We start from the raw sequence: 15979 nt of genomic DNA on the forward strand, positions 1-15979 counted from the left end.
CGCCATGTGGCCGCACATACAACTCCAGCTGGCTGGCAAACAAGCGAGTATGTAAATGATTTGGCTGTCCAAAAAGTTTTGAGGCTTCGGCAAAACAACAGCCGAAAAATTTGGCAAACAAACTAGCTGAAACTATGAAATATGCGAAGCATGTGCCGACAATTTGGCCATAACCTTTGACAAGCCATCAGGATGGATTATGGGGGCGTGGCCAAGGTAGGGCTAAGTTCCGATGGGGACTTATGTTTTCAATTGCCAGGAGACAGGAATGCGAGAAACGAGACGTTGATGGAAGGCAAAACCACTCGCAATTTAAAAACGAGATGTGATAAATAGCAAAAAGAGAGTTTGGGTTGGGCATGTTCATGCCAAAAGTGCGCAGTCACTTTAAGTGGCTAATCACTCCGAGTTTCATGATGAACTTTTCCAACATTCAAAGTTGGAAACGCGTGGGCGGGCAAAGGGTGAATCAGGGTGGATTGGATAGTTATAACATTGCTTTTTATTGCTGCTAGCTGCTGCGGCAGTATTTTAATTAAAATTAATGCCCCATAAGCTTTAAATTAATGCCACTTCTTCGTCCTAGAGCCTCTTGCAAAGCAACCATAAAAGCAGCTCTACTGCATGCGTGTGGGTGGTCTTTGGTGGGCATGTGGCTATGAGGCCATGAAGCTATAACTGCCAGACGTGGACAGGGCGATACCCATATAGTCGGGACTAATGTTACTTTGTCGCCTCCTCTTCCATCCGCTTATTGTGCTCATTCGCATGGCATAAATAAGGGCTTAAGGCCGGATCCACGCATTTAGTTGTCAGGATTGTCGCTAACACAAGCCCGGTTGAACCTATCCCCAAATTTGCGGAAGTATATACAACATTACAGTTTGTCAAGGCGACCAATTATTTAAGTTTATTGCAGTTCATAAGCGGGTAAATATTTAGACTGACTGACTTAGTTCCTTTCTAAAAGGTTCTAAAAGGACCGTCCTATAAATATACTTAGGAATCCCAAGTAAACCATAATAAAATGGGGACTCTAAAATACAAATTATAGATCTTTCTGAGCACATATCACATTTCTTACTTGGGCTGAACTCTTTAAAAAGTCACAAATGTTAGACTTGTGTTAGATATTAAAAGACTAAATCGAAGAGTAGAATTTTAATTTATTTATACCAGAAATATGTTGTTTTGTGCTCTCTCAAATTATATTTACCATAAATTTTCTGTAAATGACAACTGGGCCTAGTATGCAAAACTATTTTGCCATTTGAACTTTTGCGTTATGGGTAGTTTCCATGTCTGCTTACCAAACATTTTTGGAATGTATGTAAATCCGCTCACATAACAGACCAAGCAATTGAATTATGAATATCTACAACGGTTGCCCATAAATTTAATCAACTCAGAGGCATTCGAGTAATAGATAATTGAAATAGAGAAAGAGTACCAAATGTAATCTGTTTAAGGGAAAAATGAGGACGAAGGAAATCGTGTGTGTGTTTAAAAATGGTGAATAGAGCAAATAAGAGATAGGAACCGTCGTTGGCGAGTCAAGTTTACTAATTGAAAGTGCAGTTGGCAGAGCCCAAATGGAAAGTGTTCAAGGCCCCAGTTTGAACAGACTGGCAAGCAATTCAAGTGAGTGGCGGCAACGTGATGGGTATGATGCCAAAATCTGTGGTGGATGTGAAGATGATAGAGTCAGTCAAGTTTCGTAATCAATTTAGAAAATTAATCCGGCTGAGTACGTCAGGGCCACCATACATACGAGTATGTGGGATGCCAGCGAGAATTTCTATTTGACAGCCAAATGGGTGTAGCTTCCCCAGTTTCTTTATAGCTAATTGGAAAACAAGTGCCAAAGTTTATTAAGCTACCAAAAAAAGAATGAAAACAAACAGGAAAATAAGGAAAACTTGATGTGAAAAAAATTTCAACCGAAGGGATGGACAAAAATAAATTTTTTAAAATGGGTCTGAAGCTGACACATACAGTTTCGTTGTAATGTCAGCCGATCCAAGAATTAGCGCTAAAACCAGAAATTAAATCGCGTATTGTAACCATTTTAAAGATAATTTATTTCAGTTTTACAGTTAAATTTAGCTTTTACCAAAGCTAACAGTAGGTTCATAAACCACAAGTATCAATTATCTATCAGAAAGTGTAGAACCAGATGTGATTTATAAATGTACAAGATGGAAAAAACAAAAAAGTTCTAATTTAAATATTAAATTAAATAACAATAACAATCAAGACAATTTTTAAATCAGTTCAAACGCCAGTACATTACAAAATGATTTTCTGTATTAATTTTGACAAGAACCCCCGAAAGACTTAAATATAAATGTTTTTACCTTTTTTTTCAATGAATTTTTGTTGTTATTATTTGTCTTGGAAATCTTTGAAAAATCAATCAAACATAACATTATACTTAGCGAAGGTGTTGTCAAAAACATTTCTACCGCCAAAACGCATGGCAGAACCGGAAAAGGGGCATGTCAACGACGGGAGGCGTTGGCAAGGCCGCCCCGATCCCAATCCCAATCCACCCAGAACCCGGATCCGCAGAGAGCAGTCACACCCACCACAATCACATCAACACCGCGAGAAAAGCCAGCGATGTCTCCGTCGTCCCATGAAATCAGAGCGGTCTTCGAATGTGCCGCAGCCTCTGCCGGATATTATAGTGGCGGGGAAGTACCGCCTCCTGAATCGCATCGGAAACGGTTCGTTCGGGGAACTGTACCGCGCCGAAGGCCTTAAATATGGCGAGCAGGTGGCCATAAAGCTGGAGCGCGCTTCGGTCAAATATCCGATGCTGCCGCGCGAGGCCAAGATCTATGGAATCCTGCGGGGCGGGGTGGGAATCCCCCACGTGCGGCACTACGCAACCGAGGGAGTGCACAATGTGATGGTGATGGACCTGCTGGGTCCCACCCTGGAAGACCTCCTGAACTGCTGTTCGCGCACCTTCAGCATGAAGACCACTCTGATGCTGGCCGACCAGATCCTGACCCGCGTGGAGTACCTCCACCGCAAGTGCTTCATCCACCGCGACATCAAGCCGGAGAACTTCCTGATGGGCCTGGGCCGCCATCGCACCCAGGTCTTCATGATCGACTTCGGGCTGGCCAAGAAGTTCTACAGCCTGCGCTCGCAGCAGCACATCGGCTACACGGAGAACCGGGATCTGGTGGGCACTGCCCGATATGCCAGTGCGCGGGCCCATTACGCGGAGCAGGGACGTCGAGATGACCTGGAGTCCGTGGGCTACCTGCTGCTCTACTTCCAACGCGGTCGTCTCCCCTGGCAGGGAATCCGGGCTCAGTCGCAGGTCCAGAAGTACGAGAGGATAGCCGAGTCCAAGGCAAATCTGCCACTCCAAACTCTTTGCTCGGGCATGCCCATCGAGTTCTACCTGTACTTGAAGTACTGTCGAAACCTGCCCTTCTACCAAAAGCCGGACTATGTGTATCTGCACCAGCTGTTCAAGGTGCTCTTCCGAAACCAGATGATGTTGTATGATTTCCAGTATGACTGGGTGACTCTGCAGCGGGAGTCGAAGGCTCTGTGCGACAAGCAAAAGGATGAAAAGGTGAGGGAAAAGCAAACGAATGGGGACAGGGATCGAACTCGTCATGGGGATCAGCAAAGAGATTCAAATGTACACAGAAATGGGTATCGAACTGAGAACAAGGATGGGGAGCAGGCTCGGAGTTCGAACCGGAATCAAAATACGAACAGGGATAATGGGCTGGAGCAAACTGTAAAATCAAATAAAAACCGGGATCGAAATAAAGAGCGAGGGAAAGGTCGACATGAAGAGGACAAACCCCCAAAGAAGGAACGCAGGGCTTGCTCCTGCAGTTATCACCGGCACAAGAAGCACCATCGAGGTCGCCAACTGGAGCTGCAAGCCGAGCGAAGGCGACATCATCCGGAGCAGCCAGAGGAGTCCCACCGGGTGCCGCCCTGCCTTTGATATTATACACCGTTGCATATGTTTCTGCGTCTTGTTAATTAACTGCCGAGTAACTATATTTAGCGTGACGTACCCATTCACCCCTCTCAGATCCTTTGTTCGTCAAATCAACGGCTCGGGTAATTGGCAAGTTCTGCCTGAGCACAGAGAAGCTAACTGGCAACTTCGCAAACAATGGGGCGAAACTTTGTGGGGCGTCCTGTTCAGAGAAATCGATACCCTGGCATCTCAAAGATCATGGAACATTTTCAAACTTTGCAACATTCAGACAAACAAATTATGTGAGATTAAAAAGTTTTTTTTTAATACATATTTTAACTAAGGTCCTAATAATAAACAACACAAAATTAATTGAAAATTTCGTCCCACAACTAGTGGTGCAAAAAGTTTGATAAATAAGAACAAATAATAGGGAAATATTTTTATTTTATTTTTATATATTTGAAAGTTTTAATAGATTTTGTAATCGATACCCTGGCATCTCAAAGATCATGGAATATTTTCAGACGTTGCAAACAACATTATTCAAACAAACAAATTATGTGAGATTAAAAAGCTTTTTATTAAATATATATTTTAACTAAGGTCCCAGTAATAAACAACACAATATAAATTGTAAATTTCTTCTCACAACTATTGGTGCAAATACTTTGATAAATAAGAACAAATAATAGAGAAATACAGCATTATTTTTATATCTTTAAAGTTTTAATAGATGCTCTAACATAATCAAATTGCACACATCCTAAAAACGCTACTCTTCAAAAGCAGTTTCTTTTTACGATGACGGCAGTGAAAGAAGACAAGAAGTTTTCTGGGTAAGTGTAACAAGCACACATAGTAAGCCAGCTGATATGAGCCTTTTGTAGCAAGGATATTAATAAAGGGGTTAATTATTGGCCCAGCCAGGACGCGTTACGAGATCCCCAACATGACTTGAGAAAGTGAGGCGGAGGCGGGCGAAAGCTGAGACCGGAGAGCAAATAAAAGATTACCCCAGTGGCTTGGAAAGAATTAGGGTCGACGCAGCCGAGGAAAAGTAGTTTGCCCAGTCGGGCTGCAATAATGTGGACAAGACACACGGACCCACACACACCCACACACACCCACACACACCCACACACACCCACACACACCCACACACACCAGCACACTCCATAAGCAAGCCCAGATGGCGAATTAACTATTTGCAGCCCCAACGCGATTTCTGCCCAAGGCCCCAAATCCTGCGGCAATGATGATTTCGGGCAGGGCGTGAGGGTGCATAAATCTATAAATAACTTTCCGTATCCCGTCTTACACAGAAAGAAAAACCGAACCAAACCAGTAGTCAAGAGTTTTACATAATAACATATTGTTAAAACTAACAAAAATAAATTTGATTCGTAGCATTAAAAATTACATGATCTTAAACGTGGATTTTTTGTTTTTGAGAATGGTTTCAAAATAGGCTTTTTTTCGTCTCGCCTCAAAGTCTACCAACATTTTTTCAATCATATCACTCTAAAAAAAATTAAATCAAATATTAAAATATGTTTTAAAATAGAAAGACACTTAAAACATTTTTCGGTACACGTTATTTCTTTTTTGTAGCGGTAGTGCTGGATTTTTTACTTTGAGTTGGCTGAAAGTTGAATTTCAGTCATTTGAAAAACTAAATCAGCCTTTTATAATAAATGCTTTTCTAGGAATGTTCCATTTTCCCCGCATACGAAAAATATCAGCGTTTACACCGCTCAGACGATGCCACGCCCATTTAACATCCCAAGTTGTGCGTTCCCAGCAGAGTCTGGAGACTCGGAACATCCACCCAAAATACTCTGGGCAACTTTCCTAAGAACTTGAATGCATGCCAAATGTCGGAAGCCTCCCACCTCGAAAAGAGTACACACACACACACTCGTGGCAACCAAACCCACACTCATACGCGTTTTCATACACGTACAGTACGCGCTGAAGCGTAAAAATATTTGCGGGCTTTTGGCTTCGGCTTCTCTTTTTCTCTTGGATCGCCGCATTTCAAATCAAGTTAATTTTTTTTCCGCTAAGCAAAATGGCTACAAATCTGTGTTTTATTTATAAGTGCCACTGGCCGAGTGGGCAGACACATTATAGATGGCACCGAACTCGGACCGGGTCCTATGATGGGTCCTCGATGAACTTCGGTGACATTCAAATTGGGCAGTTAACGAAAATTGTGCAATTTGTGGGTCAATGGCAAGTGGCGATAGGAATCCGAATATCAAGTGGATGAGGATATGTGAGTGGCTCCGACGGGACCGTCATACTTATGTATATTGAGTGCCCTTATACAGAATAACTTGAGACGGCAACGTTGCGTATAAGCAATTTTGTGCTTGTTGCAGGGAGCATTATGTTGGTGTTGTTTGTTTTATTCGTGTGGGTAAGTGGATGCTTTTATTGAGAATCTATTTAATAACGTAATAGCTTAATAAATTATTTTGAACAATTATTTAATTAGTAAAATTAACATAAGTATTATGTTTAAAAACCATGAAGGTATGTAGATTTTTTCAATACATTTTCTCTTTCTTTTCTATGGCAGCTGATATTAATAGTCGATCAATTTTTATAAAACCCAACTAATATTAAACTGGTCCCATAAGAATTCTTTAAATGTTTTTTAAATCTGCAGAAGCTGTTTCGGATATTTTCAACTGTCCTCAAAGAAGACGTTTTCTTTGGATGTTTCACATTGATTAAATTAAGTTGAGCAATTAACTTGAAGTAACTTGCTTATTTAATTTGCCGCAAACTATGGCCATTAATAACAATTATAATTTAATCACCGTTTCAAAAAACTAGCACCACATTCCCGTTTGATATCATTGTGCCTTGTGGCCAAAAATAGATTTAACGGCAAAGTAATTAAAAATGTTGCATGTGTGGCAAATATTAATTATGCAAAGGTGTAATTAAACGTATGGCTTTGTCAAAGATTTTTCATTAGAAATTGAAAACAATTTGCGCAGTAAGCTGTCGTTATAGTCACTTTACTACCAGAATAAAGCAAATTAAAAACTTTGACCAATACAGAATTAAAAAAACATTACAAAAGACTGTTAATATTTGTATACCCTTGCAGAGGGTCGATTGACGCAAATTTTTATGAAAGCCTCTATATATATTTTTTAGTAATAATCGAGGACTTTTTCTTTTTAAAAAAAAATTTTTTTATTTAAGCAATTTTGGGCCAAAATTTTGGTCAAACATAAATATTTTTTTTAACAAACGCTACTTTTTGAAAAGTTTTAGTTGCTTATTCCGTTGAGTAATACTAGACTTAACATTATTTAAATTAATGGTTCTTTAATGTGGTGGATTTAGTTCAGAGATATAGTGGTAACCTTAACAAAACGTCTCTTTTTGAAGGGAACTCTTGGAGATTAGCTTAGTAGCACAATTTCCAACAAATATTGTATTAATACTATGTCTTAAAAATACATTTAAAAGATACTTAGATAATAAATTTAAAGTTTTCTCAAAAGAAATCCTCGGTAATGTGTCTTTTTCAGGCTTTTAACTGTATATTACCCCTTAAAGCTCTCTGCATTAAAACTTCCAAATAAAAGTCGGGACTTTAGCTCCAACAGATACAACATTTACGAAAAAAATTACATTCAATTGATTTGAATGTCTTTCGATATAAAGTAATGTTTTTTATTTCAGAGTATTTCCGCTGCAAGGGTAAATATTCTTCGGATTGCCGAAGTTGGATTCCTTTTCTGTTTTAAATAAAACAAAAGAACATGCGATTCAAATGTATATACCCCGTACCCGTACTTTGAACACTAAAAAAGGATATCTTCCCATATAGTCTGGCTACCTGTAATCGATATAATACGCTTCACGCCAATTAATTATATATAATCATGTCGGATTGGCTGTGTAAAAATTAAGACTTTAGGAACAACATATAAGAGCGAACAACTTTATATTAATGTTTCATCTAACTTAATTTTAACTATAATCGAATAATTGATATTAAGTAATATTTCTTGAATGTAAAAGTATCAATTTTTGTTACTACTAATCAGTGATTTAGCCCTTTAGTAAGCAGATTCAAACTGAATTTAAATGTACCAGCTAATGTATATATAACACCCCTATAATTTGCCTTTTGCAGCAGAAGGTGGTTCATGTGGTCATAAATTATTCAATTGAAAATATGTTAAAATTCACAGTAAATTATTTACGCCAGAGCCCCTGTACACGGATATTTAACTCGAACTCGAGTGTGTACCATATACGGCCGTGCACTCGTTGGGACCCACTGATATCCTCTGAGGGGTCTCGGGCCCATAAATTTAGCCATAAATTTGCCTTCGCTCACAAACAGGCACAAATATAGAAATCACGGACACACTCGAGCACTCAACTCACGCACTCTCAGTTGGCAAGTTTCATTGCATAACTTTTGTGCGACTTTGTGGCTGTGTCTCGCAGGGCACACTGGGTTATTTCCTCTATTAACGGGGTTAAAAAAAATGTTGTAAAACGTTATTAAAAAAACAGTCATCTGTTAAATATAATATATAAAGACAAAAAGTGAAAAAACAAATTCAACCAAAAGCAACATATTAGCAAATTAGTATTCGTTTATTAAAAAAATATACTTAAATTGGAATTACCTTTTTAAGAAATAGTTATCACATCCTGCTACCGGGTTCTCTGCCGCGCGAGGCCAAGATCTATGGAATCCTGCGGGGCGGGGTGGGAATCCCCCACGTCGGCACTACGCACCGAGGGAGTGCAACATGTGATGGTGATGGACCTGCTGGTCCCACCCTGGAAGACCTCCTGAACTGCTGTTCGCAGCCACCTTCAGCATGAATGACCACTCTGATGCTGGCCGACCAATCCTGACCCGCGTGGAGTACCTCCACCGCAAGTGCTTCATCCACCGCGACATCAAGCCGGAGAACTTCCTGATGGGCCTGGGCCGCCATCGCACCCAGGTCTTCATGATCGACTTCGGGCTGGCCAAGAAGTTCTACAGCCTGCGCTCGCAGCAGCACATCGGCTACACGGAGAACCGGGATCTGGTGGGCACTGCCCGATATGCCAGTGCGCGGGCCCATTACGCGGAGCAGGGACGTCGAGATGACCTGGAGTCCGTGGGCTACCTGCTGCTCTACTTCCAACGCGGTCGTCTCCCTGGCAGGGAATCCGGGCTCAGTCGCAGGTCCAGAAGTACGAGAGGATAGCCGAGTCCAAGGCAAATCTGCCACTCCAAACTCTTTGCTCGGGCATGCCCATCGAGTTCTACCTGTACTTGAAGTACTGTCGAACCTGCCCTTCTACCAAAAGCCGGACTATGTGTATCTGCACCAGCTGTTCAAGGTGCTCTTCCGAAACCAGATGATGTTGTATGATTTCCAGTATGACTGGGTGACTCTGCAGCGGGAGTCGAAGGCTCTGTGCGACAAGCAAAAGGATGAAAAGGTGAGGGAAAAGCAAACGAATGGGGACAGGGATCGAACTCGTCATGGGGATCAGCAAGAGATTCAAATGTACACAGAAATGGGTATCGAACTGAGAACAAGGATGGGGAGCAGGCTCGGAGTTCGAACCGGAATCAAAATACGAACAGGGATAATGGGCTGGAGCAAACTGTAAAATCAAATAAAAAACCGGGATCGAAATAAAGAGCGAGGGAAAGGTCGACATGAAGAGGACAAACCCCCAAAGAAGGAACGCAGGGCTTGCTCCTGCAGTTATCACCGGCACAAGAAGCACCATCGAGGTCGCCAACTGGAGCTGCAAGCCGAGCGAAGGCGACATCATCCGGAGCAGCCAGAGGAGTCCCACCGGGTGCCGCCCTGCCTTTGATATTATACACCGTTGCATATGTTTCTGCGTCTTGTTAATTAACTGCCGAGTAACTATATTTAGCGTGACGTACCCATTCACCCCTCTCAGATCCTTTGTTCGTCAAATCAACGGCTCGGGTAATTGGCAAGTTCTGCCTGAGCACAGAGAAGCTAACTGGCAACTTCGCAAACAATGGGGCGAAACTTTGTGGGGCGTCCTGTTCAGAGAAATCGATACCCTGGCATCTCAAAGATCATGGAACATTTTCAAACTTTGCAACATTCAGACAAACAAATTATGTGAGATTAAAAAGTTTTTTTTTAATACATATTTTAACTAAGGTCCTAATAATAAACAACACAAAATTAATTGAAAATTTCGTCCCACAACTAGTGGTGCAAAAAGTTTGATAAATAAGAACAAATAATAGGGAAATATTTTTATTTTATTTTTATATATTTGAAAGTTTTAATAGATTTTGTAATCGATACCCTGGCATCTCAAAGATCATGGAATATTTTCAGACGTTGCAAACAACATTATTCAAACAAACAAATTATGTGAGATTAAAAAGCTTTTTATTAAATATATATTTTAACTAAGGTCCCAGTAATAAACAACACAATATAAATTGTAAATTTCTTCTCACAACTATTGGTGCAAATACTTTGATAAATAAGAACAAATAATAGAGAAATACAGCATTATTTTTATATCTTTTAAAGTTTTAATAGATGCTCTAACATAATCAAATTGCACACATCCTAAAAACGCTACTCTTCAAAAGCAGTTTCTTTTTACGATGACGGCAGTGAAAGAAGACAAGAAGTTTTCTGGGTAAGTGTAACAAGCACACATAGTAAGCCAGCTGATATGAGCCTTTTGTAGCAAGGATATTAATAAAGGGGTTAATTATTGGCCCAGCCAGGACGCGTTACGAGATCCCCAACATGACTTGAGAAAGTGAGGCGGAGGCGGGCGAAAGCTGAGACCGGAGAGCAAATAAAAGATTACCCCAGTGGCTTGGAAAGAATTAGGGTCGACGCAGCCGAGGAAAAGTAGTTTGCCCAGTCGGGCTGCAATAATGTGGACAAGACACACGGACCCACACACACCCACACACACCCACACACACCCACACACACCCACACACACCCACACACACCAGCACACTCCATAAGCAAGCCCAGATGGCGAATTAACTATTTGCAGCCCCAACGCGATTTCTGCCCAAGGCCCCAAATCCTGCGGCAATGATGATTTCGGGCAGGGCGTGAGGGTGCATAAATCTATAAATAACTTTCCGTATCCCGTCTTACACAGAAAGAAAAACCGAACCAAACCAGTAGTCAAGAGTTTTACATAATAACATATTGTTAAAACTAACAAAAATAAATTTGATTCGTAGCATTAAAAATTACATGATCTTAAACGTGGATTTTTTGTTTTTGAGAATGGTTTCAAAATAGGCTTTTTTTCGTCTCGCCTCAAAGTCTACCAACATTTTTTCAATCATATCACTCTAAAAAAAATTAAATCAAATATTAAAATATGTTTTAAAATAGAAAGACACTTAAAACATTTTTCGGTACACGTTATTTCTTTTTTGTAGCGGTAGTGCTGGATTTTTTACTTTGAGTTGGCTGAAAGTTGAATTTCAGTCATTTGAAAAACTAAATCAGCCTTTTATAATAAAATGCTTTTCTAGGAATGTTCCATTTTCCCCGCATACGAAAAATATCAGCGTTTACACCGCTCAGACGATGCCACGCCCATTTAACATCCCAAGTTGTGCGTTCCCAGCAGAGTCTGGAGACTCGGAACATCCACCCAAAATACTCTGGGCAACTTTCCTAAGAACTTGAATGCATGCCAAATGTCGGAAGCCTCCCACCTCGAAAAGAGTACACACACACACACTCGTGGCAACCAAACCCACACTCATACGCGTTTTCATACACGTACAGTACGCGCTGAAGCGTAAAAATATTTGCGGGCTTTTGGCTTCGGCTTCTCTTTTTCTCTTGGATCGCCGCATTTCAAATCAAGTTAATTTTTTTCCGCTAAGCAAAATGGCTACAAATCTGTGTTTTATTTATAAGTGCCACTGGCCGAGTGGGCAGACACATTATAGATGGCACCGAACTCGGACCGGGTCCTATGATGGGTCCTCGATGAACTTCGGTGACATTCAAATTGGGCAGTTAACGAAAATTGTGCAATTTGTGGGTCAATGGCAAGTGGCGATAGGAATCCGAATATCAAGTGGATGAGGATATGTGAGTGGCTCCGACGGGACCGTCATACTTATGTATATTTGAGTGCCCTTATACAGAATAACTTGAGACGGCAACGTTGCGTATAAGCAATTTTGTGCTTGTTGCAGGGAGCATTATGTTGGTGTTGTTTGTTTTATTCGTGTGGGTAAGTGGATGCTTTTATTGAGAATCTATTTAATAACGTTAATAGCTTAATAAATTATTTTGAACAATTATTTAATTAGTAAAATTAACATAAGTATTATGTTTAAAAACCATGAAGGTATGTAGATTTTTCAATACATTTTCTCTTTCTTTTCTATGGCAGCTGATATTAATAGTCGATCAATTTTTATAAAACCCAACTAATATTAAACTGTGTCCCATAAGAATTCTTTAAATGTTTTTTAAATCTGCAGAAGCTGTTTCGGATATTTTCAACTGTCCTCAAAGAAGACGTTTTCTTTGGATGTTTCACATTGATTAAATTAAGTTGAGCAATTAACTTGAAGTAACTTGCTTATTTAATTTGCCGCAAACTATGGCCATTAATAACAATTATAATTTAATCACCGTTTCAAAAAACTAGCACCACATTCCCGTTTGATATCATTGTGCCTTGTGGCCAAAAATAGATTTAACGGCAAAGTAATTAAAAATGTTGCATGTGTGGCAAATATTAATTATGCAAAGGTGTAATTAAAACGTATGGCTTTGTCAAAGATTTTTCATTAGAAATTGAAAACAATTTGCGCAGTAAGCTGTCGTTTATAGTCACTTTACTACCAGAATAAAGCAAATTAAAAACTTTGACCAATACAGAATTAAAAAAACATTACAAAAGACTGTTAATATTTGTATACCCTTGCAGAGGGTCGATTTGACGCAAATTTTTATGAAAGCCTCTATATATATTTTTTAGTAAATAATCGAGGACTTTTTCTTTTTAAAAAAAAATTTTTTTATTTAAGCAATTTTGGGCCAAAATTTTGGTCAAACATAAATATTTTTTTTAACAAAACGCTACTTTTTGAAAAGTTTTAGTTTGCTTATTCCGTTGAGTAAATACTAGACTTAACATTATTTAAATTAATGGTTCTTTAATTTGGTGGATTTAGTTCAGAGATATAGTGGTAACCTTAACAAAACGTCTTTTTTGAAGGGAACTCTTGGAGATTAGCTTAGTAGCACAATTTCCAACAAATATTTTATTAATACTATGTCTTAAAATACATTTAAAAGATACTTAGATTAATAAATTTAAAGTTTTCTCAAAAGAAATCCGGTAATGTGTCTTTTTTCAGGCTTTTAACTGTATATTACCCCTTAAAGCTCTCTGCATTAAAACTTCCAAATAAAAGTCGGGACTTTAGCTCCAACAGATACAACATTTACGAAAAAAATTACATTCAATTGATTTGAATGTCTTTCGATATAAAGTAATGTTTTTTATTTCAGAGTATTTCCGCTGCAAGGGTAAATATTCTTCGGATTGCCGAAGTTGGATTCCTTTTCTGTTTTAAATAAAACAAAAGAACATGCGATTCAAATGTATATACCCCGTACCCGTACTTTGAACACTAAAAAAGGATATCTTCCCATATAGTCTGGCTACCTGTAATCGATATAATACGCTTCACGCCAATTAATTATATATAATCATGTCGGATTGGCTGTGTAAAAATTAAGACTTTAGGAACAACATATAAGAGCGAACAACTTTATATTAATGTTTCATCTAACTTAATTTTAACTATAATCGAATAATTGATATTAAAGTAATATTTTCTTGAATGTAAAAGTATCAATTTTTGTTACTACTAATCAGTGATTTAGCCCTTTAGTAAGCAGATTCAAACTGAATTTAAATGTACCAGCTAATGTATATATAACACCCCTATAATTTGCCTTTTGCAGCAGAAGGTGGTTCATGTGGTCATAAATTATTCAATTGAAAATATGTTAAAAATTCACAGTAAATTATTTACGCCAGAGCCCCTGTACACGGATATTTAACTCGAACTCGAGTGTGTACCATATACGGCCGTGCACTCGTTGGGACCCACTGATATCCTCTGAGGGGTCTCGGGCCCCATAAATTTAGCCATAAATTTGCCTTCGCTCACAAACAGGCACAAATATAGAAATCACGGACACACTCGAGCACTCAACTCACGCACTCTCAGTTGGCAAGTTTCATTGCATAACTTTTGTGCGACTTTGTGGCTGTGTCTCGCAGGGCACACTGGGTTATTTCCTCTATTAACGGGGTTAATAAAAAATGTTGTAAAACGTTATTAAAAAAACAGTCATCTGTTAAATATAATATATAAAGACAAAAAGTGAAAAAACAAATTCAACCAAAAGCAACATATTAGCAAATTAGTATTCGTTTATTAAAAAATATACTTAAATTGGAATTACCTTTTTAAGAAATAGTTATTCACATCCTGCTACCGGGTTCTACTACAATAAAGGTTTATGTCTTATTTTTTAAATCTAGCATCTGCTGAATGATCTGTCATAGCCATTGATTTTCCGAAAAGTTCGAATTTAAAACCAAGCAATGCTGTCCAGTAGTGACCACTGTTGTAACGAAAGAGCTGCTCCGTGGTCAGCAGCAGATGTTCAGGGAGCTGCTGTGCTGCAAATCACTCAACATGGCAAATGATTACTTATGCCATGGGCAAGTCGTGTCGATAAACAGACGACAGGGCACGGACACATGTGGCGTATGATTAATGCGTCCGCTACGCGCTTAATGCTCTTAAATACGCATAAATGATTGCAATTGCACTCATCCTGTTAATGCTGCTAAAATCGCATTACGTGCAATCGGGATCAACCGACCAACTGCTTTCAATTGAGTTGGGGCCAAGGCAAGGGTCGACCCAGTTATTTGATTAAGTGCATAAGATTGTGTGGCGCAACGACTTATCATGATTTGTGTTTGACTTTCTAGAACCCACAAAAATCACATACGATTCCATAAATTGCATGAAAGCTTTTCGAAAGCATTATCCTTTAGGGAAAATTGCCACATCAGCAAGCTCATAACCAAAATGTGGTTTAGATTAGCCATTCTACAAGCAATTTAAACATAGATCCTCTAAAGCCGTTGACTGTTTGTCATCTGCTAAAAAGCCTATTGTTGTGCAACTCTATAGAACAAAAAAATATAAATATTTTCTTGGATATGCTTGCCAAGGCCTTTAAAGTAGAAAAAAATTTTTTTTCAGGCCACTAAAGCGTTTTTTTCTTGTTAAACATTTTGTTCTTTAATATCCTTTTGTTAACTTTTGATTTATTGTGCTGTAGTAGTGCATCTTGTAGTTTTCTTAACTATGGCATATACATCTCCTTACCGAATTACATCAGTCAATAGAACCTCAACCAAACTCAATTTACTGGGTATACAGCTTTTTGGCTTTGTGTGGACTTAACTTATTAGCTAATTAGGTAAATATTTGCGGTCTAATCACACAGTTTATATTCACTCATAAATCATCACTAAGTCCGGAATCAAGTGGCTCAAAATACACAGGCGAACTTCCATTTGATTCGCTCAAGCGTCTTTGATTGATGCGCTAATTGAACATTTAGTCGCAAAGGCAAAGCAAATATTGATTTTATTGACACATCTACCAGGCTCATCGGCTGACAACAACTGCAACAACTACAATAACGCGGGGTAAAAGTTTTTGTAAAGTTTCCATGTTGTTGTTAAGCTTGTTTCGTTTTATTTATTTATTTTACTCAGTGGCAGCGCACTTTTTCCTCTTTGACAGAGGGAGAGTGGCCGGGCATGTCGCGTGCTAAGTCCATGCCGCTTCCTCCCACGAAATTGCCCCAATATGCGTCCATTTGTGTGTGTGTTTGCCAAAGCGCTTGGCCATTAAAC

General features: G+C 39.2%; 2 protein-coding genes and 1 pseudogene across 2 annotated transcripts in view; 2 read left to right on the top strand and 1 right to left on the bottom strand.

Annotated features, from left to right (window-relative positions):
* LOC128252716 (ras-like protein family member 10B) overlaps positions 1–15979 on the bottom strand; it is a 51271-nt gene that overhangs the window by 28540 nt on the left and 6752 nt on the right. The gene's annotated exons all lie outside the window — the stretch shown is intronic.
* On the top strand, positions 2404–4352 carry LOC128252714 (casein kinase I). Its single transcript, XM_052980661.1, has one exon. The coding sequence runs from the start codon at positions 2477–2479 to the stop codon at positions 3983–3985; it is 1509 nt and encodes a 502-aa protein (XP_052836621.1). The 5' UTR covers positions 2404–2476; the 3' UTR covers positions 3986–4352.
* LOC128252480 (casein kinase I-like) lies at positions 4769–9838 on the top strand (annotated as a pseudogene).

The sequence above is a fragment of the Drosophila gunungcola genome, chromosome 3R, assembly GCF_025200985.1.
Source record: "Drosophila gunungcola strain Sukarami chromosome 3R, Dgunungcola_SK_2, whole genome shotgun sequence".
Lineage (NCBI taxonomy): Eukaryota > Metazoa > Arthropoda > Insecta > Diptera > Drosophilidae > Drosophila > Drosophila gunungcola.